The sequence below is a fragment of the Chelon labrosus genome, assembly GCF_963514085.1.
Source record: "Chelon labrosus genome assembly, chromosome: 7".
Taxonomy (NCBI): Eukaryota; Metazoa; Chordata; class Actinopteri; order Mugiliformes; family Mugilidae; genus Chelon; species Chelon labrosus.
The window spans coordinates 26494212-26519084 of record NC_140343.1 but is presented as its reverse complement, the minus strand read 5'-3'; the positions used below and the strand labels follow the sequence as shown (position 1 = coordinate 26519084).

The 24873-nt window shown below is 42.4% G+C and overlaps 1 protein-coding gene across 1 annotated transcript in view; it reads left to right on the top strand.

The window, feature by feature from the left end:
• Nucleotides 1-24873, top strand: part of kdm4b (lysine (K)-specific demethylase 4B) — a 46960-nt gene that overhangs the window by 16241 nt on the left and 5846 nt on the right. Inside the window, exons 7-18 of the mRNA XM_084548200.1 lie at nucleotides 5097-5200; nucleotides 6313-6450; nucleotides 11750-11946; nucleotides 12421-12659; nucleotides 13039-13271; nucleotides 13511-13631; nucleotides 15419-15573; nucleotides 15728-15944; nucleotides 17456-17532; nucleotides 19253-19308; nucleotides 19475-19583; nucleotides 24355-24549. Of these exons, the coding sequence (XP_084404326.1) occupies nucleotides 5097-5200; nucleotides 6313-6450; nucleotides 11750-11946; nucleotides 12421-12659; nucleotides 13039-13271; nucleotides 13511-13631; nucleotides 15419-15573; nucleotides 15728-15944; nucleotides 17456-17532; nucleotides 19253-19308; nucleotides 19475-19583; nucleotides 24355-24549 (1841 nt within the window). The remainder of the gene's footprint in view (nucleotides 1-5096; nucleotides 5201-6312; nucleotides 6451-11749; nucleotides 11947-12420; nucleotides 12660-13038; nucleotides 13272-13510; nucleotides 13632-15418; nucleotides 15574-15727; nucleotides 15945-17455; nucleotides 17533-19252; nucleotides 19309-19474; nucleotides 19584-24354; nucleotides 24550-24873) is intronic.

Sequence of the window (24873 nt, the reverse complement as noted above, 5' to 3'; positions counted from 1 at the left end):
CGTGCAAAAAGATTTCCGATTCGTTATGAGACCATGGCGGAGCAAATAAATAACTTTAAGGATAATGGTCATGGGTCTTTTCTTTTGTATATCAGTGGCTAATAGGCTCAGTCACTATTGTGTTGGCAATGGTGTTTTGGATCAGTAAAGACTGAACACATCGGGGAAACGTTAACGTTTGTATGTCTTTGCTGAAAGCTTAAAGCTCCATTGTTGAAAGTGAAGCAGGAAGTGGAACGGGAAGCAGGAACCCGACTGGCAAGACAGACACTGCACTGTCTAGCGTTTGGGTGGCGTTTTCACAGAGTGAGCCAGACTGACGAGCACACAAGTATAAATGGGTCGCACCGGCGCAGACTTATGTGCGTAGGCTTCAACGGCTATGTCCCGTAGAGGTATAAACTCTGCTTAAGGCGACACTGTATGCTTCTGGAGCTACGCCATTTCTATACTATGGTAGTGTTGCGCGACTATAAATCTAAATTAATCCAGCAGTATGTCTTAAGTGAATGGACTTAGACCTAAATGACTCACATCCTCCTTTAATGTTGTTAGTTACTCTCTGACCATGATCATCTTTAGTAAGAGAGACTCATTTCTTTTCACCTTAGGCCTCTAATCTCTGTCTTATTGAAGTTAAGTACCTGGAAAACGCTGCAAAAACAGTATTAAAAAGAACTGCTGCCTTGGCATCTTTCTGTTTAGTTGTTTCTATTTCCCAGCCCTGGTGTTCATGTTGACTTACTGGCCCTCCTAAATGGAATGAGGCCATAATTACTGTTATTACTTCCATCTCAGATTTGTCAGAATGTCTGCTCTGAGGCAGGCTCATTGTATTGGCAACTTTTACAAACAACACCGTATATAATGAAGGCTTTGCTGACACAGAAACCTGCTGTTGTAGGTTGACCATAAATACTGTGTTCTTACCTCGAGCACATTTGAAACTTACAATCCTGAATGATTCGTCAGCTTTAATTATGCTTATTGCTTAAATAGTTGCATTGCAAAATAAATTTAACTTGTAATTGCTTGGGCCTTGTTTTTCAAGCGACCCAGTACTTGTATAAGCTTACTTTGGTATGTAGATGAATACATTAGAAAAATTACTCTTTTTAAAATTAATTAAATTTGTGCATTTAAACATCAACAAATTGTTTTTAGGAATACCAGTGGATTCAAGTGCTTAATTGGATGAAATGGAGGGACCACATGTGTTTTAGTGAATAATTACCAATGACCTGAGGCGTGCATTTACAGGGTAAATGAAAATATTATGTTTTTTGTTAGTAATAATTTTCCTTGATAAGAGCAGGCAGATTTAATACTGGATTCAAATTCTTTCCAGTTTCAGTTTTGAAACACTTATTGTACACCAATCATACATAACATTAAAACCACTGACAGGAGAAGTAAATAATAAGAATAAGAAGTTTTATTGTCATTGTCCGGTGAAAAACAACAGTTTGGCAGGTCTTTGGTTTGGGAGCAATGTAAATAGAAACTATAGCAGCGTAAAAATAAAAAAACTATAGCAGCTATACTCAATAAAATACAATATATGCAGTAAAAGTAGCACACAGTAGCAGTATTTTAAACCAGTAAACAGTTAAACAGTAGTAATAGTGCAAATGGTATCCATATTACAAATATGCCTATTGAGTGCAGGTGCACTGGGGAATAAATATGGGGGTTATTGCACAGCAGTCTATGAAGGAGAGGTTAAAGCTGGCCCATGTAGATGTCTCTCAGATGCCACTCGCTGCAGGTCCTTCCTGTTTTCCTCTTTGCAGCTGTTGAACCACACAGTGCAGCAGTAGGACAGGATGCTCTCTATAGATGGCCTGTAGAAGTTTGTCAGGAGGCGCTGGGGGAGGTGAGCGTACCTTAGCTTCCACTCGAGTGGATGTTACCCCCACCCCATAGCGATGACACTCCTTGATGGCAGCAGCCATCCCCAGCCGGATGCAGCCTGACACAGACACACACACACAAAAACTGTTTAAGAACAACTCAAAAAAACATGAAGAACAGCACAAGGTGTTGACCTGGCCTCCAAATTCACTAGATACCAAACTGATCAAGTATCTGTGGGATTCACTGGAACAAGTCTGATCCACAGAAGCCCCTCCCCTCAAACCACAGGGCCCATAGGCCCCCACTAACATCATTCTGTTGCCAGACACCACAGGACACCCTCAGAAGGTCCATGTCCAACAACTGTTTTGGAGGCACAAGGGAGACATACACAATATTAGGAAGGTGGTCATAATATTATGCCTGATCAGTGCAAGTAGACACTTTAATCAGTCTTCATCTCAGCAGCAGTCAGCTTTCAGTTAGTCAGACTGCAGCCTTCCTCTTATCTAAGCAGCTGGCAGTAGGAGGGAATCAGTGCCAACGTTATTTAACAGGCACCCACTGACCTATCAAAGCCGTCGTCAGCACAGGCGGCCAACTGTTTACGAGGTCCTAAAAGACAGTTATGAGTGTAGCAGGAATGCCAAATGGGACTGGGACAATGGTCTTGTTACTTGAAAACTCCTCTCCAAACATTTGACAGCGACATACAGCCGTTGCTCTTATCACTCTTAGTGTCATGCATTCAGACTTTTTGGGTTGGGTGGGCAGGATGGGATTGGGAGGGGAAAGGCAGGTGCAAGGTTGGAGGCAGCAACTTAATTTTCAAACTCAAAAGGACAGAATGAAGCCTTTAAGTTAATATTACCCCGTGGAGAGCTCAGAGTGCGAGCTGCATTTTAATGGGGATTAATACCCAGGCTCTGTCGGCACATTATTCACCTTTATCAGCTCCAACAAGCAGGACGGCAACAAGAGAGTAGAGCCCCTCTCCCCCTCTCTTGCTTTGTTGGGTGGAACAGAGGCTGAAACAATGCAGCGAAAATGAAGGATGAAATGGCTGCCAATTATACTGTCAGTAACATTAAAGTTTAACTGTGTGGAGGCTCGGATGGACCCCCCCCCCTCCTTTGAGGCACCAGCGAGTACAGACGGTAAAGGGTGGGAGAGTGGGTGATGGAGGAGAAATTTTTTCCTTTGATTATGCAGAGGCTGTTTGAGTCTCCCTGTCTCCAAGAGCAAATGTGAGCCTTTGTTTTAGAGAGCGAGTCGAGGCTTTGAAAGCCCAAAATGTCATCGGTTTATTGTGATCTCAAAGCAGCCTGTCCTCTTAAGGAAGTGGGTTTGTTTTGCAGCTCAAAAACTAACATTGATAAGTTCCTGCAGCTAGAGTGTGCCATTGCTTATCAGAAATAATAATAGTTTCAGTCTTTCACGGTGCACAGCTGGAACATCTTACAAAGAAATCTACAGCAGTGACCCTGGGGTTAAATTAATAGTATGTTTTAATTAAATAAAACAGGTCTTTAGGCAAATAAATTCTCTTTTACATGCACTGTAGTTATGTGATTATTTCACACTTTGGACAGTAAATGAATTCATATCCATGTTAAGCTGACACCAGTTTTTCTTTTGTAGGTTGTGGTATTAACAGTAATATGATAAATACAACTGTACACACACCGATCTGCCACAACATTAAAACCACTGACAGACCAGACCGCGCACCCCTAACCCCATAGCAAAGACACTCCTTGATGGCAGCAGCACAAGGTGTTGACCTGGCCTCCAAATTCACTAGATTCCAAACTGATCAAGTATCTGTGGGATGCACTGGAACAAGTCTGATCCACAGAGGCCCCTCCCCTCATCCCATAGGACCCAAAGGCCCCCACTAACAACAACATTCTGTTGCCACACACCACAGGACACCCTCAGAAGGACCATGTCCATTTTATGATGAGTCACAACTGTTTTTTTTTGAGGCACAAGGGAGACCTACACAATATTAGGAAGGTGGTCACAATGTTATGCCTGCTCAGTGTACAATAGCTTTATCTGTTATGCCCGTGCCACACTGCTTACCTCACCTGTGCGTGACAGACAGCATTACCTCAGTGAGGTAACCATCTTAAGTTTGGACTATACTTTCGCTATGGATCTAAGAAGTGTGAAACTACAGTTACATTCACTGAAATCACTGCGACAGAGAAAATAGAGAAGACGTGTGAGTAGATCATTTGTAGGAGGCTGAACAAGGATGAATTTTCCGTGCTCGTCCGGCTGCTGAGTCACTCAAACAAGGAAATGTATTTCAGACCAATCACAGCTGTTGCCGTCTGCATCGCGACTATAAATCAAGCTTTACCCAAATGAGATAAGTAATGTGTCTAGGACGAGGCATGCGTCGCCCATGTCTGTGCTGTTTTTAGGGCTGCAGCTAACACTCCATCTATCCTGAAGAATTACTGCATATTTCAGTTTCATAAAGCCTTGCCCCTTTTTATTTGGGCTTGTTCAAAGAATTCACTCAATTTTGATAATTGGCTTCAGACCTGTTGGGACACAGGATAAATTGATGCACTCCTGGCACAGGGAGCTGCCACAACTGAAGATGACTGTAAACAATGTGATGTATTGACACAGTCTATGCAAACTGATTGATTTCTTGCAGCCCTAGCTGTAATTAGTAGCTATTTAAATGCCATGTCATTGCAAGTTTTTGTGAAGTTCACATGGGCCAGCTGACAGATAGGGACCAAATCATGATGTCAGGGGACTGTGGGACCAGAAAATGATTATGATAAGTAATGGCTTTCGTAAAGAAGTGCTCCATTGGTGCTCTCAACTGGTAAACTTGACACCCTCCATTTTTCTGTCCACTGTACACTCACTAGGTACAGTTTGCTGCAGGACAATACCTCCCATAGACCCACTAAGCTGTCCCTCTAACATTTTAATCTTAAAACTATCCTTTTTTTATTTGATTTGGTTTTTAAGTGATCAAGGAATGAATTTCAATCCTATGTCTTGTTAGTCTTATGGAACTTTTTTTTTTTTGCTTTGCCTGACAGCCGCACTGCTCATATATTGGTGGTGGTGTTGTAATCATTCATTGTTCCCATATTATATAATTAGCCTACTAAACTCAGTAACACGTAAATTAAACTGATGCCCAAGGGTCAAGTTTCAGAGAAATGCCCTCAATGACTTGTGCTCTCCGCCGCCCTCTGCAGGCTTCTTCCCTGGCAGCTCCCAAGGTTGCGACGCCTTCCTTCGTCACAAGATGACGCTGATATCTCCATCCATCCTCAAGAAGTACGGCATTCCCTTTGACAGGGTGAGTAGCGACATTATGTTTCTTTTGTCCCCGTGAGAAAAGAAAATTAATTTTGATCTTAGTACAGGGGATAATGTTACAGTTAGAAGGTTTGGTACTTTCCCTTCAGCCAGTACTGAATCACACTCACAAGGCTTAATTAATAAATAAGTTTGAAGTATAATTTTTGAAAGAGGAAGTGATTTATACGCCTGTTCCCCAAGTACACCAAATTACAGGAGAGGTGGGCTTGTTTTAAAGGAGTCAGCTTTGACACCAACTACGCAACTGATGTTGGTTGTAGTAATAATGCAGTATGAGTGAAGATCTTGTCTGTCATAGAATATTAATTGGCATCTATTCACCTTCCTGTTTTATTCTGTTCAGCATGCAACACAAGTTCTCACTGTGGAAAAAATATGAAAGATGGAATGGCAAAACGAATGCAGAGCAGGAAACTCACAAGTTCTCACAGTCAGCATAATACCCCTCCCCTGCCCTCACCCCCGCCCCATTTATCACATCACTCCCCCCTCAGGACGTCATTATCACAGCCAACATGTTACACACCTACAGTATCGTTCCTGATTCATGCGTAAAAATAAAGCCGTCGCGTGTTCTTGCAAGCGCGAAAAGGCACGTTTGATATCTGCACAACTGCCTTTAGTTAAGGAAGTTTATCTCCTGCTTTCAGCCTCAGCCCCTTGTTTCTCCGTCACCTTGTCTGGCTTGATGTGTCTCTTGATTGCCGGGATCCAGGCTTCACAAAGAAGCCGCGATCCACAGTCAGACATAGGAGCACAGGGCTTAAGTTTTGGGGCAACGCATTTAAAGAGAATGCGTTTAACTTGTCCTCACATTTTAAAAAAACATTCTCAGAATAACACTGAGCTTGTGGGAAGACGCTCAACACTCGCAGCAGCAGTCGCGTTAGGTTGAATAGCTTTTGCTCGCGAGTCAGAAAAGTTTAGAGAAAAGTTGGTTCTAAGGAGTCAAACTCTCTGTTTATCCCCCAGACCTTAATGGCAGTTGCAGTCTATGCGGGACTCATGGGTAACAATGGATCAAGTATTAGACTTCAGATCAGAAATTTGTAAAGTCTGTTCTGTTTTTGTCCCCTTTTCTGTGAACAGATAACCCAGAATGAAGGGGAGTTCATGATCACTTTTCCTTACGGCTACCATGCTGGCTTCAACCACGGCTTCAACTGTGCAGAGTCCACAAACTTTGCCACTCTGCGCTGGGTGGACTACGGCAAGATGGCTACCCAGGTAACAACACTAACAGGGTATTCAGTATGTTCAGTCTTGCTGCAGTGAGAAAAACGTCTGTTAAAGATTTGGGGAAATGGTAATTTGATGGGTCTTGTGATCTTCTGGAATCATCCAAAAAGGGAGGGGTGCCTGGTTCTGCAACTTCGTCAATATTGTCATCATCACACACACACTCCACTTGGAAGGAACGTGAGCCGATGTGTGATTCAGAAGCAACTTCCAAGACGTCCTGCTCTGGCTGTTTGCGTCTCTGAAGGGATAAAGTAATAGATCATATCAAAATGTAAAAGCAGCGTCTGGTTCTCTGCCGCGTGCCATCTGTTATCGACACTAATTGTACCCCCGCATCCCTTGCACTGACGCAAACGGTCTCTTTGCCTGTGGGCTGTTGAGCATGAAATTGACAGGGCACGATTTGGTTGTGGAAGGGAGCCCAACTACAATGTGGAGGAAACTCCCCACTTGTCTCTGTTCCATACATTCCACTTCATTTTCCTGTTCACTCCTCCTGCCTCTCTTTCTCCTTGTGTGCTTGTGCAAGCGCCCCTTTTCCCTGCTTCCTTTCTACTTGGCTGCATGTCAGATTTATGAGGTGCCAGTTTTGCAGAAGTACATCTCCCTCCCTTCTCGCTCTTTCTCATTTTTCGGCGGCCTTCCCGCTTTACCCCTGTGGCCACTTGTAATTTAAGAATCAGCAGTCTGGGCTTCAGCGGTCTTCCCTCAACCAGTGCTCAAGGGAGCGTCTCCACTGCACTTGTCTTTGATAAAAAAGAGTGGTCCATTCAGCACTGCTAATCCGAGTCGACAAATCGACATCCCAGCTCAGCACACACAGTCAGAGGAATGTGAAATACAAACAGCTTGGCCGACGAGCAGGGCTCTCTCTGCCAGTCTATCTTTCTTTTCCACTCTCCATAGGGTTCCATAGAAGCACAGTGGTTACAGAGATTGTCCCATAACCAGTGCTGCGTAACTTCAGCTCAAATAGCTGTCACCCCTCATTATGGCTAGGTCTCAATGGGGTCTGCTGGCAAAAATTAAACACGGTCGGGATTTATGTACATATATATATATATATATATATATATATATACATATATTTTTCCCCCTCCCTTCTTAGATCTTATTTGATCTCATCCTCATTAATAAGTGAACCCTGATATCAAAATGGCTTCAAAAATTACACTTTTTTTAACCTGTACAGGGCACCGGAATTGGTTACTGGTTGACAGTCAGGTTTTAATACTACGCGTCTCAGCCCTCCAGTACTGAACTATATAATTGCACTTAATTATAGTGAGAGATTGGTCAGTTATTCCGTTTCCACCTCAGGTTTATTTAAGTCAATGGTGTTAAACATACCGTAGTTTTTCATAATCCGCCTACGCCTGACAATAATGAATCCTCTCATTCTCTATTGGTCTTGCTCTAAGTCTGCCCCATCCTTCTCTCTAGCTCAAGCAGCGATCCGTTAACTCATTCAGCTGTCTCTCCTCCCTGTCCCGCCTTCCCCCTTCTAAGCCCTGTTCTGTCGGCACCAAACGGGACAGTGATGGATGGGGCTCGGCGTCAGATTTGTCACATTTTGGGGCTGTCAGCACACATCTGAGGGAATGAGAAAGATGGCGCTCGGGCGTGCTGCGTGTCTCGGCCTTCTTAAATACACATTCTTGTAACTGCCGACCTATCTGTCAGATTTGCTAAGCGAACACACACCCGATTTCGAAACAGGACCAGTGTCAGCGTTATTAGCATGTGTGTGTATGCATGTAATTATTCGTCTATTGTTGAAGACATTGCAGTCTTAATTAGCGGCAGTGGTTTACAAACTGTACATGCAGCATTGAAGTTGTCATAACTGATCCTTCTGATTATCGTAGTTTTATCTGCGAAACCATCACGTTGCAGTTGCCTACAGTTTATGTCTACTGTGTCTGTCGTATTCTCAGTTAAAGCCTCTTTCTCTTCATCTGGAGCTCAGTCACACTTTACTGCTGTTCCTCCAGGCTTCCAAGGTGATTTTTCTGTCTGGTAGAGGAGCAGAAATCCTCCTCCCAGGTCCCAGGCTAAATCACATCACTTTTTCATCTTATGAGTTGCAAATGACTCACTCCGTCTTTTTATGTTTGTTTGCGAAGTTGTCTTGTGTTGGCGAGGCCAGATGTACGGTGATTGGGCAGCATGAATTATTTATTAGACTTTGTTTATGTGCTGCCTATGTCTATAATAGCCATTCAACAAAGGGCATTCTTTTCAAAGTGTTGTAGGCCTACTATATTATTTAACAGAAGAGTATGATTGTTCCTCAACACTGCCTGGAGCCAAGGACCAGTTGTGTCCACCATGAAAAGAGGATCGCATGCTACACAAACCTTTCAGTAGAAAATAATTCCCAGCATTTGTCAGGTGAATTTACACTGCAGGTGGACATGACTGACAAAAGCAATCAAAGCCAGTTTTTGCCACATTGAGTAGCCACGCATTATATATCGGAAGTAAATTAAACTTGCAGTTTTTAAATTGAAATTGTTACTTGAGATGCACCGATACAGATATTTGATGTCCTCATGTGCTCATGTACGCATACAGCCGCATCTGATACACATTCATGTTAAATCTGATAAATTATCAAGAGGAAGAGAGAAAAATATCTATTTACGAGCAACTTTTATGATGTTAGTTGCAGAAAACAGCAACAATGAAGTTTGCAGGTGCCACTGGAGAAATGAGAGCAAAGCTTGAGACAGTTTTGCCTGTAAAATAAGTAGAAGCTAGCAGAGGCCGCCACAACATCACAGAAACCGCACAGGCCATTAAAGCTTTACATCATTGTGAAAAAGCTCATCAGATTTCTTGTCCTGCTACAGTTGTTGCAGAACAAGAAGTTTTGCAGTACTGAAATCTACTGGTGGAACAATTGCTTTCGTTACTCTGGATAACTCAACCATGATCAGTCAGGATATTTCAGTTTTAGCCAAAACAAAAGAACATAATGAAACTACTAATCAAGCATCGACTTATAAATGCGTCATTTCAAGGTTTCTTGCACTCAAGACCGGCTCTGTAATACTCAATCCACCTTTCACTACTCACTGCTGTTAGAGGGCTGCCATATTGTAAATAAAGTTGAGTTTAGAAGAAGCTACGTCTCAGACCTCTGGCCACACAGTGAGTTCTTTTTACAGTTGTAAATATCACAGACATTTACAACATAAACATAAACCAGACAGCTGCAGCAATACACTGTTGTATACAGTATAGTGTTTTTTTGGTTTCAACGCTAATTCATTTTAACTGTTTACTATTTTCCTTTAAGTCTCCCATTTCTATACAGCAAGCCAAGCAGCTTTTGTCAAATGGGGATGTACACCGATCAGGCATAACATTATGACCACCTTCCTAATATTGTGTATGTCTCCCTTGTGCCTCCAAAACAGTTGTGACTCATCAGAGAATGGACATGGTCCTTCTGAGGGTGTCCTGTGGTGTCTGGTAACAGAATGTTGTTAGTGAAGACCTTTGGGTCCTATGGGTTGAGGGGAGGGGCCTCTGTGGATCAGGCTTGTTACAGTCCATCCCACAGATACTTAATCAGTTTGGGATCCAGTGAATTTGTAGGCCAGGTCAACACCTTGTGCTGTTTTTCAGTTTTTGTTTTAGTTGTCCCTAAAGTTGTTTTAGTTGTCCCTTTGCGTTGTGTCAGGCTGCATCCTGCTGAGGATGGCTGCTGCCATCAAGGAGTGTCATTGCTATGGGGTGGGGTTTCCCAGCAGAACATTGAATTGTTACAAGATGTTCAATGTTATTTACTTCTCCTGTCAGTGGTCATAATGTTGTGGCTGATCAGTGTATTTGAGGAGATCTAGAAATCAAGAAGGAAAAGAATAAGTGGGGAAGTGAGGAAACTGAGATCTGTGAAATCATTAAATACATTTGGTCAGCGTTTTCGTCTCGTTTTACAGTTGGCTGGATAATAATACGGCTTTAACCACTTTTAATTATCTCTCCAATCGTCTTAATTCCTAGGATTGTCTTTATTTTCTGCCTTCTTCAGTAGTGTGACCTAAGTAAGAATAAGAAATTTTGAATAATCAAAGGTTTCTCAGCTATTATGGATCTGGTTAAACTCACGCCTTTTTTCCGTTAATTGTAGTCGGCACATTCGCCGAGTCCATAGATTCATGGAACGTCCCCTGGCTCTAGGTTTTCTGTGACTCCAACAATCTAGCTTCATTAGGAGCTCAAGCATACTTCAGGGCTCATTGACTGCCTGCCCCTCGGTGAGGTTTTGTTTTGTCAGATCTTGTGCATCTCCAAATGTGTTTCCTCTAATTAAGCTTTCATATGATAATAAAGTGGAATTTGTCTTGGCCCTTGAGGATATCAACAATGTCCATAACCTCTTACTAGTATCCTCTTACAGATTAAATAGCACTTCTTTCCTGGTATAGTTGTGGGAGCAATATTTATTTTTGCTGTTTCCTGGCATCATGCAGTTTCCACTAAAGGTTTCATGATGCTCACTCGCCCCCCGCCCTCCAACTTCTCACTCCAGCACCCTCCACCCGACACCACATTTTAATGTTTCCGTCTGTCAAGTGGTGTCTAGATGAGATGTAGGCTGGATATTGTTTTACTGTGGGGGTGTGAGCTGTTGTGTTTCCAGTAATTGAACATAAGGCTCTCGGTACGGCTCGGGAAATAATAGGGCCGGAATGTAACACGGCAAGCGAGGCACAGAAGAAAATATTTTCATTTCTCTCTCTCTCTCTCTCTCTCTCTCTCTCTCTCTCTCTCTCTCTCTCTCTATCTTGCCCTCCTCTGCCATTTTTGTTTGTTAAATCTCCCTCCTTCTGTGTCTGTCATTCCCCCAAACTTTTTGCTGCTGTCGTTGTACCTGCCAGTTTTCACGTCAGCTCTGGGGTTTCATTTACACAGCAGCTCCACTCTCTGGAGAGCAGAAGCGTCCATTGACCTGTAATGCCACCATGAAGGTTTGCGGAGACATTTTGAAGTGTTAGTGGTTACTAGATGCATCTGTCACTCTCATTTATATCTCAGCCTCTTTCACAGTCTCCTTACTACCAGCCATATTTTACTCACTACCATATTTTAGAGAAACTTTGCTTTGAAAAACACCTGCAAAAAAAACAACTAAACAGTTAAAAATGACTTTAGTTCTCCAGCGTCTGTGTAACCAGACATAAATTCAGTGTTCACATCTTTCTTTACAGCTATTCCCTACTCTAACACAGAGCCATATCCTCATTCTCTGCATGTTTTTTTCCCACCCCAGTGTACCTGTCGAAAGGACATGGTGAAGATCTCCATGGATGTGTTTGTGCGCTGCCTGCAGCCTGATCGCTACGAGGTGTGGAAGCAGGGAAAAGACACCACGGTGTTGGACCACCTAAAGGCCACCGAGCTCAGCAGCCCCGAACTAGAGATGTGGAGGCAGCAGCGTATTGCTTTTCGGGCAAACCTCCTGCAAAGGTGAAGGGTCATACTGCATATGTGGAGGTGTTGCACATCAGTTATTTGCAAGCGTTTTACTTTATAAGCTGTGTTTCTATTACGTAGTTTGAGGTACATTTTGAGGAAGAAAGCTTGTTACATACTCTGCAAGAGCCGAGACATTTGTTCTCAACTCTCTTGAGTCTTCAGCCATTTCAGCTTCAAGAAAACAACACATTATCCCAAATGTATAGCACTCGTTCTGATTGCATTTCTTGTCTTCATGAAAGATGCCAAGTATAAGCTGACATGAAATAATTACAGAGAACACTTAGAGCAGCGCATTTTTCTTTTTCGAGACATTAAAAAGTTGTTGTGAATTAAAATGACTTGTATCTAAACTTGGCTTTAGAATGTATTCACTACTTTGTTTATAGAATAAAGTCGGTGTTTGTGCACTCAAAGGGAGAACATACGAAGGTTTTAATCAACTGTCTCTCTGCACTACCCCAGGGCTAAGCAGAAGATGAAGCAGGTTCGCCGTTTAAAGCTGGAAGAGGTAAAGGTACTGGCGGAGGAGGGCATCGAGCTGAATGCTGCTGAATACCAGCGTCAGGTGGAGGAACGCGAGGCCCAACGGAGGCAGGAGAGGGAGGAGAGGCTAGCCAGAGAGGCCCTAATGACCCTGGAGGCCATGGAGCGTGAGGAGCAAGAGGCCGCTGCTAAAGCAGCAGAGACTCCGTCTGTAGAAGGTGAGGAGGATATGAACAGGTAGAGTGCTCAGGAGGGATTCTCAAGGCTCTACTCAGTTTGATTAAAAGTGTTTAAAGGCAGGTTGATCCCTGCTTGAGCAGGCTCCCCATAAACTGAGGCTACAGTCCTCACCACAATGGGGAATCATGTGAATCACTCCCTCTCTTGCCCCATTAATTCCTGTCTCTCTCCGCTGATGACTATCCATTAAAAGGCCTAAAAATAATATTTGCCGGTAAAACGTTCCAAATTAAAAACTCATGATTTCTCAACGTGGTCCATAACCTAGTACAATACATCATGCAGTCTATTATTTCTTCGATGAGCCACAGCTCCACCTCTGACCTTTTTTCCTCCACATTTCTTTGCCACCACCAGAAACTGAAAGCACACCGCAGAACTTGACAGACGACATCGAGAAAAAGAAGCAGAAAAAGCCAAAGAAGGTGTCCATTATCCCAAAGGCCATTACTGGATTTGAGCAAGCGTTTGAGCAGTACGCTACATCCGTCTTCAAGAATTCAGATGGTGTGGTCAGTAATCCTGACACTCAATCGCCAACAGACGGCGACATCCCAGAAGACAACAAGATGGATGTGAGTGTCACTCAGGTAAGACTGAAAGTCAATAGATTTGTCCTTTGATTTGTGACAAATTAAGGCGTCAAAGAGGGCAAACCTGCCCGGAATTTGTAGCTGGCTGATCTTAAAATAAAGTCAGCCTTACTAAATTCATATTTTTTTCCTCTTGTGAGATGTATAAATTAAAAGGATCAAATGAATGCAAATATTTTAAGGTATTAAAAAATATTTTTATTCAGAGACGTGCTCATCCAGACTTGTTTCCTCAGTCGTGCTACTCCAAGATGAAAAAACCAACTGAGGTAAAAAAGAGTCGCCGTCACCCCCTCAGCAAGCCACCCATGCGCTCCCCTCTGTCCATCGTCAAACAAGACCCGACCAGTGACAAAGGTATGATCATATGATTGTAAATACTGTACATTTCCATTTTAAACTCACCAATGCTTGTGCTGAAAATGTTCCAACCTCAGAGTAACTATGCGTCTTCGGCACCTACAAAATTGTGACGAACGTGGATGTCAGTTGAGAGACACACTGTCATGTGACGTATGTGTGAATTATTTATTTTAACATATAAATACAACTGAGAAAAGAGTCCATTATGACAGATAACCATTTTAATGGCAGTCATTCAAGTTTAAAAACTAAGAACATTGGCTCAGATTTCCCATAACATGACATTTATTTTTTTACTTATCATTTTATTCCCCTCTGTCACCCTCATTAGTCATCCCGCTTATTGTCCTCTCCATCATGTTACACAAAATGAAGAAGACATCATTTTATGATTTTTTTATTTTTTGGATTATTGATCTGGAGAAAAGAAAAACAAGCACGACTTAAGCTCCCTGTGGGGATAATGAAATCAAGACCATAAGTCTTTTTTTTCCCCCCTACTCTCCCTTCAGTGTTTTTCTTTTCATTTTCTGACGGACACTTATTGATCCCGGGATCATGACTTCCAATTACCTGCTTTCAAAGTCACTTTAAGTTGGCAGCAAGGGACCCGACTCAGGGCCCGTCCTTCAGAAGGGTGGTTGAGGAGACGAGGAGAGGGAGGGAGAGAGAGAGAGAGAGAGAGAGGCCAGACGGTGGGAAAAAAAGACTGAGTTAAATGAGATGCTTGTGAAAAGATCGTCAGGTTTTTCTGTCCAGGTCGTACAAACGGCCTGGATCAGTGGCTTCAGGGCTTTGATGCAAAATTGATTCGTGGCCCAGAACAGCAAATAATTGATGCCTGTGCTGTTTGTGTTGCTGAGTCAATTATATGTAGACTAACGTTGCTAAGGTCCATGAACAGAATGTACTACTGTTGTTTCTTGGCATGGATTCCCTCATTAAGAAGATTTGGGGAGCTGAAAATTGTATGTATGAATTTCAGTCATCAGCAGTAACGTATCATGCCACTGTTACACAAGAAGACGCACACCACAGTACCCGACAACTTCCAGAATACTTCACAATAAAAGATTTCTTTTAGGAAATACAAAAGTTACATGTCACTGGATCATATTTTCAGCTGATTATGACACATCCAGCGAAAAGGTACACATACATCAGGCATAACATTATGACCACCTTCCTAATATTGTGTAAGTCTTCTTTGTACCTCCAAACAGTTGTGACTCATCAGAGAATGGACATGGGCCTTCTGAGGGTGTCCTGTGGTGTCTGGCAACAGAATGTTGTTAGTGGGGTCCTATGGGTTGAGAGGAGGGGCCCCTGTGGATATGGCTGGTTCCAGTGCATCCCACAGATACTTGATCAGTTTGGGATTTAGTGAATTCAGAGGCCAGGTCAACACCTTGTGCTGTTCTTCATGTTTTTTCTGAGTTGTTCCTAAAGCGTTTTTGTGTGTGTGTCTGTGTCAGGCTGTATCCTGCTGGGATGGCTGTTGCCATCAAGGAGTGTTATTGCTGTGGGGTGGGGGTGTCTGGTCTGGTCTAGGTGGGTGCTACATGTCTAAGTAACATCCACATGCCAGGACCAGAAGTTTCCCAGCAGAACATTGTATTGTCACAAGATGGTTTTCACGTCAGTGGTCATAATGTTGTGCCTGATCGGTGTATGTATGAGTGTAAGTTTAATGCCACCATCTCATTTATGTGTTATTTGCTTCCAGTTGTGTCTCCTTGTGCAGCAACCCTCTTAATACATTTTATTCTTTTTACCCACAGAGGTGTCGCCCCCTCTGGATAGCGACATGAAGAAGCAAGAGCACCTGTGGCAGAATCACTCACCCAACTTCTTGGCAGAGAAGGCTTTCAATGCTGCAGTGGCTGCACTTCAGCCCCACTGTGCTATTTGTTCACTCTTCTGTCCCTACACAAAGGTAAACAGTTGCAGAGGCACTTGTGTGTCTGTGAAGTAGTAACGTTAAAATACAGTATAATAGTTAGTAGTTGAGGTTAATAAGAAGTCGACTATTAGAACTGTCGACAACAACTGTGGGCCACAAATAAATGAATGTTCTTGAACTTTTCCAGCCACAGCCACAGCCACAGAAAGACGTCTCCAATGCAAATGATACCCCGCGCGCCCCCCTTCCCCGTCATGGCAGCTTGACTCGTCCATTGGTCCCAGAGATGTGCTTCAGTGTTGGAGCAGGGAACACAGAGCCTCCGCCCACCAACTATCACATCGGGGAGGATGGAACCAGTCTCCTGATCTGCTGTTCATCTTGCAACATGCAGGTTCATGCCAGTAAGTGCAAAAATCTCATCACAGTGTTTGCATACTGGTAATAAAACGTTAAGTCATGCAACTGCAGAAAACTTTCTAGCAAAGAGAATCAGATGGAATACGTTGGTGTTTTAGGGGTTTAAGGAGTTGGTCTTTTCATGTTCTTTTTTTGTATTTATTTATCCGTCCGTCTATTGCATTTATGCATGTGACAGATGTGTTTTACACATTAAATAAATAGTAACACTGCTGCAAACAGAGATTTAAAAACACTAATCTAACAAACGGACATCAGTGATTTTGAAACAGTAATGTGTAAAAAGCTAGCGTACACGCTTTAAAACGCTTTGTCCACTTTTATTTTATTTGATTCTCTCCTCCAGCATTTGATTTATTACGCAGGGAATCTTTTCTCAGCCAGCTACAAGACCATACACGGACTGACGAGGTTTACAGACCGACTCCACTGGTCCCCCTCCCCCTCCTCCTCCACACCCATTCCCCTGAGAATAGTGTTGGAAAAATGGGAAGCACACAAGATGAGACCCCACTACGGCAGTTCAACAAACTGTCTGCTTGATTCATCTGTTGCCATCCTCAGAGAGGCTTTCTAGTTTAACTCTCCTTGACTCGGGCTGAACTAGCTAAGAAGCTGTTGAAGCAACGCGCAGGTCTCTCTGAAGGCATTAACTTCCCCTGCTTTTATTTACCCTGCTTTCTGCGCTTAACCGTTTTTTACAAGAATGTTGACATTTAAAGGCCTAAAGAATCTGTCAAAGCAAAATATGAAAGCGCAGAGTGCCTATTAACATTATGTTTGAGTGAGTTATTGGAAGGATCGCCCTGAGCTTTGCTCTAAAAACTATTTTGGTTAATAGTGCTAAAAGATAAACATTCTGTTCATCAAGTGTGTAAAAATGTTTGAGATTAAATATCTGCAGACATTTTGAAGTATCTGCACGGAAGGGTGATTTCTGTCGAGCTAAACATACAATCACATATTGCAGCTTAGACGTGTGCACACATGCGTACTCAGTAACACAACACACACACACACACACACACACACGTCAGCCCTCCTGGGTTCTTATTATCCCTAAAGCTGGAGTGCACCTTCAAGGCCAGTTCATTAGCCATCCAGGGATGAGCCGGGCTCAGCTGGGGAAACAGCACTTCTATTGATGAGAGGACATGGAGCAGAAAGAGCTCCTGTCAAAAAACGCCAGTTCTGCCCTGCATCCTTTTTTCTCTCCTCATTGTTCTTGAATGGACATGCAGCTAAAAAAATCATTCAAACCTGTCCAGGTGTTGCATAAACTTGTCACACTTTCAGTTCAGAAGTTCAAATTAGAGATGGTGTGAACAAAATGTTTAAGAAACCGCTGAGGTATCGGGTGTTTTGCAGGAAAATGCAGAAAGCATAACCGTGTTAAAAATAGAAAGGTAGAGGAAGCGTTGCCATACATCAGAAAGGTGAAATATTGCATGATAAAGAATATGTGAAAAAGTTCATAAGTTTTCCTCTCTTACAGGTTGTTATGGTGTAAAGCCAGATTCTGTCAGACAGTCCTGGGTGTGCTCTAGGTGTACAGCAGGGGCCTGGACAGAGGTGAGTTGTAGCTGTACTTAAAGAAAGTGTTTTAATTGAAGGTTCTTTTAGAGTACTGCGAAACACAGACACTGTAACCTACGCACGTAGCCTACGCTGGTGTGAGCCATGTATAATTGTGCGCTCGTCAGTAGTGATGCTCCGATTGATCGGCCACCGATCATGATCGGCCGATATTGGCTAAAAATAGCTTGATCGGCGAACCCCAAAAGCGCCGATCAAAAAAGCCGATCACGTGACGTAAAACTCACGCGACTTTTTCACACCTGCATGCACGGCGCACAGGCACACAACAGCAGAGCTTGTATATAATACTAAATAATATATATATGGGAGTATTTGGCCGCTATTCGCGGAGAATTTAGTAACGTGAATGATTCTGATAAGCTCAGGCCGGTCGCGTTCGCCTCGCGGCCGCTCAATTTGTGATCCACTGCGTAAATCCTTCGGCCGGCCGACCGGGAAAAGTCCCGGTCGTCCCGATTGCCACTCCGCCCCTGATTAGAAGCTATATGCAATTGCGACGGTGCTAGATCCAAGGTAAGAGAAACTTACTAGCACTTATCATATTTCTACTGTTTTTTTCCCAATACATGTAGTTCATAGTTAGTTTCATTTCTACAAATGGTGCAAACTCTGCTAGATTATAGATAAAAGAATCCCATTCCCCTGCCATTCTATGATCGGCAGTGATCGGCAATCGGCAGATCATGATCTTGGTGATCGGTAATCGGTGATCGGCCCCAAAAATGCTGATCGGAGCATCTCTACTCGTCAGTCTGGCTCACTGTGTAATAACGCCACCCAAACGCTGGTTAGCACTGTGTCAGTCGCCAAAGACGAGTCATACAGAGTTTGTGTCTTCGAACCGCCTCAGTTAACCTTTCATCAGTGTGTTCCATCTTTATTGATGGAATAAATACAACCAATTCGAAAATTGCGGCTATGGAGAAGCAGCCGGAAATACCAATGTGAAAACGCGCTACTACCAGGCGGACCAATCACAGCGCTTGTGGTCTGTGCCGCCGCGACGCGTTGTTACATTTCTGGGGAGGTGCACGTCAATTGCGACGTCAAATTGACACAGACGCCTAAACCGCCTATTAGTCTGAAGTACTGGATGCACAAGTTTCAAACCTATATTTTGGTCCAATTTAGGGACTAGAATAATACGTAATATGTTGCAGTGTTGCATTCACCATTGATTCACCTCATGTTCACACGACAATCGACACGGCACGTAGTGTTGAGGGGCTGTCAACACTACGAGCAACAGGGGTCACTCCCTGGTTCGGAAAAACAAACCAGGTGTGAAAGCACCCTTAGAGTTGACTGGAGTTTATTTGGACATATTTTATTGTTGTGGCGGCACGCTGGGGAAAACATTTTTGGGACTGCGATATCGTTGTTCACGTCTGATATAAATGTTCACTTGAACTTAAGGTTGAACTGATTAGAATTTGATGGTCAAATGTCAACGTGACTGTCATCATCTAACTAAATCATTCATACAGTAATTTGAAAAACATGTCACACAGTGTGAAAAAAATATTAAATCCCCTCAAATTCTTCACTACACACACATATATTAAGTCTGAATCTGGACGTAGGTTAAACTGAACTTGGTCATACAACCATGAGCTGTCATTTATTTAACTTTTGTCTCGCGCATCTTAACGTTTAGAAAAAGACTGACCTACTGTTTTATGTTATATTTTAGGAGTGCTGTCTCTGTAACTTGAGAGGGGGAGCTCTGAAGACCACCACAAATAACCGGTTAGTGTCACATGCTTGGATTTCACTCTGACATTTGCAGAATTCAATATCAACAATACCCCAAGGGGTTTATGAAGATGTTTGTCTTCATAAGAAATGTAAAAGAAAACTATGTCACTTTTGTCTCTGTTTTTATGACGTCTTTTCTCTCTCGCCGTGTCCCCAGGTGGGTCCATGTCATCTGTGCCATTGCTGTGGCCGAAGCTCGCTTCGTCAACGCCATTGAGAGGGAGCCAGTGGATGTCAGCGCCGTCCCAGAAACCCGCAAGAATCTGGTAAGTTCAGACAGAGATGAAGAAAAGATGATGGTACAAAGATGATGATACACATATCAAACAGACAGAGGTGACGGTAACCAACGGTATAACTCGGTGAAGGACACGTGTTGACCGTGTCTTCAAAACTATTCCGTTTTTCATCACTGCAAAGTATTATGAAGTTATACCAGACTGGAGTGTTGATCAGTAGTTCTACCGTCTGTGTTGTTTTTTTACATCTGCTTCTCTGTGAGATCATGTCAGTGTTCTCCAATCTGGTGTGGGTTACCCTGTTAATTACAAATCATGTAGAATGTGCAGGTTTGTGATTAGGGAGAACAATGTCTTAAGTTTCTCCTTAAGCGTGTGATGCAACCTGATTTCAAAATCGGATCAGATTTTAAAACAGCTGTAGTCTGAATCAGGTGAATTTACGCAAATTGCCGTCTCTCCTGTTCACAGTCTCTGTATCTGTCACTTTGTATGTAACCCTTCCTACATTCCTGGTGGATAGATATTTCAGTTTTTTTTTTTTTTTTTACGAGCAGTGGAGGACATGGGGTAAAACAGATGTGCTAAATGGAACGGCTGAATAATCAGCTGTCATTTCTCACTGCGCCAAATGAACTGCATCGATCCCGTGGGCTGGAGGCAATTTCCCCATTGCTGCCGTGTCTTTGAACACATCTCGTCCCCTGCCTTCCTTTTATTCTCGTCATCCCTCCTTCTCGTTCTTAGCTCCCCTGCTCCATTTTCCCCCCAATCCCACTTCACAGGCAACAGCAGTGCTTGCTGTTCCATTGTCTCAAATCTGCAAATAATGTCACCTCTTTCCTTTCCCTTCCCTTCGCTTCTCTTTGAATAATCGATCAAAGACGAGCCGGGTGACATTTGCATCCACGTTCTGTCAAAGCAGGTATCCTCTGTCTCTTCTTAAAAAGCCCTGAGAAGGAAGCTCTGCGGTCTAATGATTCGGATGATCAAATGTGAACACGCTCCTTTGGAGCCAGTTTATATCGCACGATGTTCAGCAATCAGTGTTTTCTCCCTCCCATTCTTCAGGATTTGGTTTTCAGGGATGGAGAGATTTCACACAAGTTGCTTTTGTTTTAGTTATTTCTCAGACACCCCTCTAAAGATGAACCCTTCCCAGAGGTAGTGTTGCATCTTGCACCTAGGCATACTGTGTTTTCAGTTCTTGTGAGAAACACGCCTCAAGCTTGGAAATGTAAGAGGCTTAAATAAACCATCACGGTTTTCCACCTACGTGCAATTGTAGGTCCATTCTCCAGCAACTAAAATACTGAAGCAGTACTACTTATCATTTACTTAAACCAGTTATTTTCTCAGTTGATCAAGCTGGCTGTTGTAGACCAGTGTTGTGGATTGAAGGGAGGCTTAGACCAGACTAGATTTACTTGAAAGATTCTTCTCAGCCACGTTTTTGGACATAAAAGTATCTATAAATACGATGATGTATTAAATAAATGATGCCTCCTACTACACCGCTGAAAACCGCTGTGTAAAAGTTTCAGGTTGTGCACAGAGAAAGTTTTCCCCTTTTCTGAAGATGAAGAGAAACGTTTATAAATGCACATAGATGAAATGAAAAATAAATAAGTTGAAAGTTAAAGAGGAGTATTTTTTTATTTGTTATTTATTGGTTTATTTGGTGAGGACTGCAAATTAATGAACAATTGGTACAAATACATGATGTTGTGTAAATGTGCTGGATTTGGCTACAAGCTAATTTCCAACCGTAGGCCTTAGACATAACATAAACATACAGACAGAGCAGCAAATATAACACTATATAAAAACAACAAATAACATTTCAGTACAATAAATAAAAGCTTAAAAGTGGGCTATAGAGCAGTGGTGTCACTGAGCCAGTCAACAGGACCACTGACATCACCTCATCCAAACTTACAAATGCTTTAAACAAGGTAAAGCTGTGGATAAAAATGACTGTGTCATCTCCGTACATTGTAAAGTTGAGAGGGAGGTAATAAATGTACAGTCAAAATAATAAGGGCCCAAGGATCAAACCCTGTGGGACACCAACAGGACTGCTGAGGCAGGAGGATTTGACTCCATCAACACTGTTTGATAGATACGACTTAAGCTATTGTAAAGCATCATCAGAAAAATTAAAACATGTAAGCTTTGTTAGAAGAACTTGGTGGTCGATGGTGTCAGTTTTGAATGCTTCCTCAAACGTTAGCTTAGACAGTTTACTTTCTGTTGATTAGTCTTTTCAGCCTTGAGTTGGACTTTAAAGAAATAGATGTACCGTTTTTTTTAAATTGGAGATTAAAAGCTAAATCTAGAAAACAGCAAGCTGAAATAACACATAAAAATAAAAATGCAACAAGTATTTCTTGGTAGTGCTGAATTTCCTTCCATGCTGTCGTGGTGTCTTGTCTCCGCCTGTCTGCGATTTCAGCTGGGGAAAACTACCCCAGACGGCAAAAAAAAAAAACTATAAAAACATTGCAGCTCGTGAAATATCTGTCCCGCACCAGTACAGAAATGAAGTATCGACACTTTAATAAAGAATTTTTATTTTTTATTGATCGGCCACGCAATGTGCTACAGCTGCTCACTTTTTCAAATGGTGGAGGAGGGAAGAACTGGAAAGTCAGTGATTGTGTGAGACGGTTGATAATCACGATAAACCATATAGCTAGAATGATGCCAGCAAACAGTTGTCAAAGCTGTAGGGATAATGGGTTGAGTCTGTTTGATTGAAGATGGTTACATGTAGAATGTGAACAATTACACTTTCAGTCTATGTCTCCCTTTCGATTTTGACTTCAATGAGCACATGAGGGTGTTAGGGATTTATGTTTTCACCCCCAGCCAGAATGAGAACAGCCTTCTGAAGAAGCATGAAGTTATCCAAAAATGATGACCAAACAGCACAACTCAGAGCTCTGATAACTTTAATAACAGAAAATGTAACCTGGCAGCAGATGCCATCTGGTTCCAAGTCCACACAAACAAAAAAAAAAGACCCAGAATGACTTAACACATGGGCTTAAGTGCATTTGGACTAAACCAAAGGAACAAAGGTAGAAATGAAAACAACAAAATCTAGAGACTACAAATGTAAACAGGTTTTAAATGAAACCCTTTTAAAATACATTAACTTCAAAACAAATATTTTAATCTTAAATTAATATTAGGCTTGACAAAAAGAAAATACAAAAGAAAGCAATCCCATTCTCTCCCCCTCTAAATACTAGATGGTCTAGGGTGGATTGGAAGCACCTGGTGACCATGTGGCGTTCAAGTGCGTGCTTCTTGAACTCCACCTCGACCAGAACACCTCCAAAAGAGAAAATGGTTAAAATCAAAACATCAATGAAACAAACCCTGGAGAAAATATATTAACCCAAATCAATGTATTAAACTAAACTGTTCCATATTTAGTTAACAAATATTAACTAAATAAAAAGGTACTAAATAAAAATAAATATTCAAATAAAGAAAGAAAGGGCTGACCTGACAGGTGAGGGAGTGAGTGCAGCTCCCTCACAGAGGGATATGAAAGGAAGGTGACATTGACATGGAGGGTTACAGGAAAGCAAATTAAAATAGTTAATAGTGGTCAGGGGGCTGTATGGGTATGGTTCAACATAAATCTTAAGAAATTTGAAAATGTTAATGCTTCAGGAGAGAGTAGCAAAGTCCTTTTCGTGATCATGTAAGAGTAGAGTTTAGACGTAATGCCAGAAAGAAATGCAGTAAGAAATAACTTTTTGAATGTCGAAGTGACAGCAGATACAACAAATATAAAGTAAATGAAAATGTCATCATTGTAGTGACACGGATGATTGTGCAAGCATGTCATAGTGCAAAGCTATTGGCATCCACGTTATTTTAAATGAGTGGAAACCTGTTAGAGGTCTGTAGTACCTGTCTGTGGTACTACACCAGCCAGGCATAACATTATGACCACTGACAGGAGATGTTAATAACATTGACCATCTTGTGACAATTCAATGTTCTGCTGGGAAACTTTTGGACCTGACATTAGTGTGGATAGAAGCCCAGGATAGAGGACTCTGGTGGACTGTGATCAATGGCCTATGCTCTGCGAAGGAGCGCTAGGCAAAGAAGAATAAGATTTGTGTGGATGTTACTTAGACATGTACCACCCACCTAGACCAGACCAGGCACCCCCACCCCATAGCAATGACACTCCTTGATGGCAGCAGCCACCCCCAGCAGGATGCAGCCTGACACAGGCACACTCAAAGTTTAGGAACCACTCAACTCACCCTGGCCTCCAAAATCACTAGATCACAAACTGATCAAGTATCTGTGGGATGATCCACAGAGGTCCCTCCCCTTAACCCATAGGGCCCAAAGGCCCCCACTAACAACATTCTGTTGCCAGACACCACAGGACACCCTCAGAAGGCCCATGTCCATTCTCTGATGAGATAATGTTATGCCTGATTTTTGTATGCTCAAAGATCCGAGAGAAGAGGACATAGTTGCAGATGTTGATTCCTCCACTGTCTTTGTTTTATCAAAGCTCTGCAATTTCATGATGTGTGAGACTAAGAGATAAATAGTCTTTGTAGATAATTCATTGTATTATTTCTTTTAACCTTGGAGTTTCAGGGGTGAGGGCTTGGATGGTCAGCTACTAAATTTCTTGCAGTTGTGAAATGGTGAAAAAGTTGTTAAAAAGTTATTCAGTTTATGTTTCTCATGAGTGTTCGTCAAGATGCAAAAGTCATAAAAATAAGTGTGTTTTTTTTGTTGTTCTTTGCAGAAGTGTGTGTTCTGCCACGGCAAGAGTGCCAGTCAGAACCGCGGCGCTTGTATCCAGTGCTCGTACGAGAATTGCGCCACCTCCTTCCACGTCACCTGTGCCCAAATCGCCGGGGTAGTCATGACCCCTGCCGACTGGCCCTATGTGGTGTCCGTCACCTGCCACAGGCATAAAAACAAAAGGGCCACTCAGAAGGTGAGTGCAAAACAGAAAAATGGTTCAGTCATTTAAGTGCGTTTTCTTTTTTTTCTTTTTCTTTTTGTAATATGAAAAACCGCACAAAGGTTAAAGGGTACTGTTAAGCTGTAACTCATTTGTTAAAGTAGCTGTAAAAGTCAGAGTATAATTGCATGTTTTCCTGTTAGTCGTGTTTCATGAGTAGGTGTTGAAGTGTTTTAAATGCCTTTTTAGATGTCATCTGTGGAAAATGTTTAGAAACTCAAACTAATTTGAGCGTCTCTTTTTGTTACATTACGTGAGGACTCTTGACATTTTATTAGTTTTTGTAGGAGGAGGAAG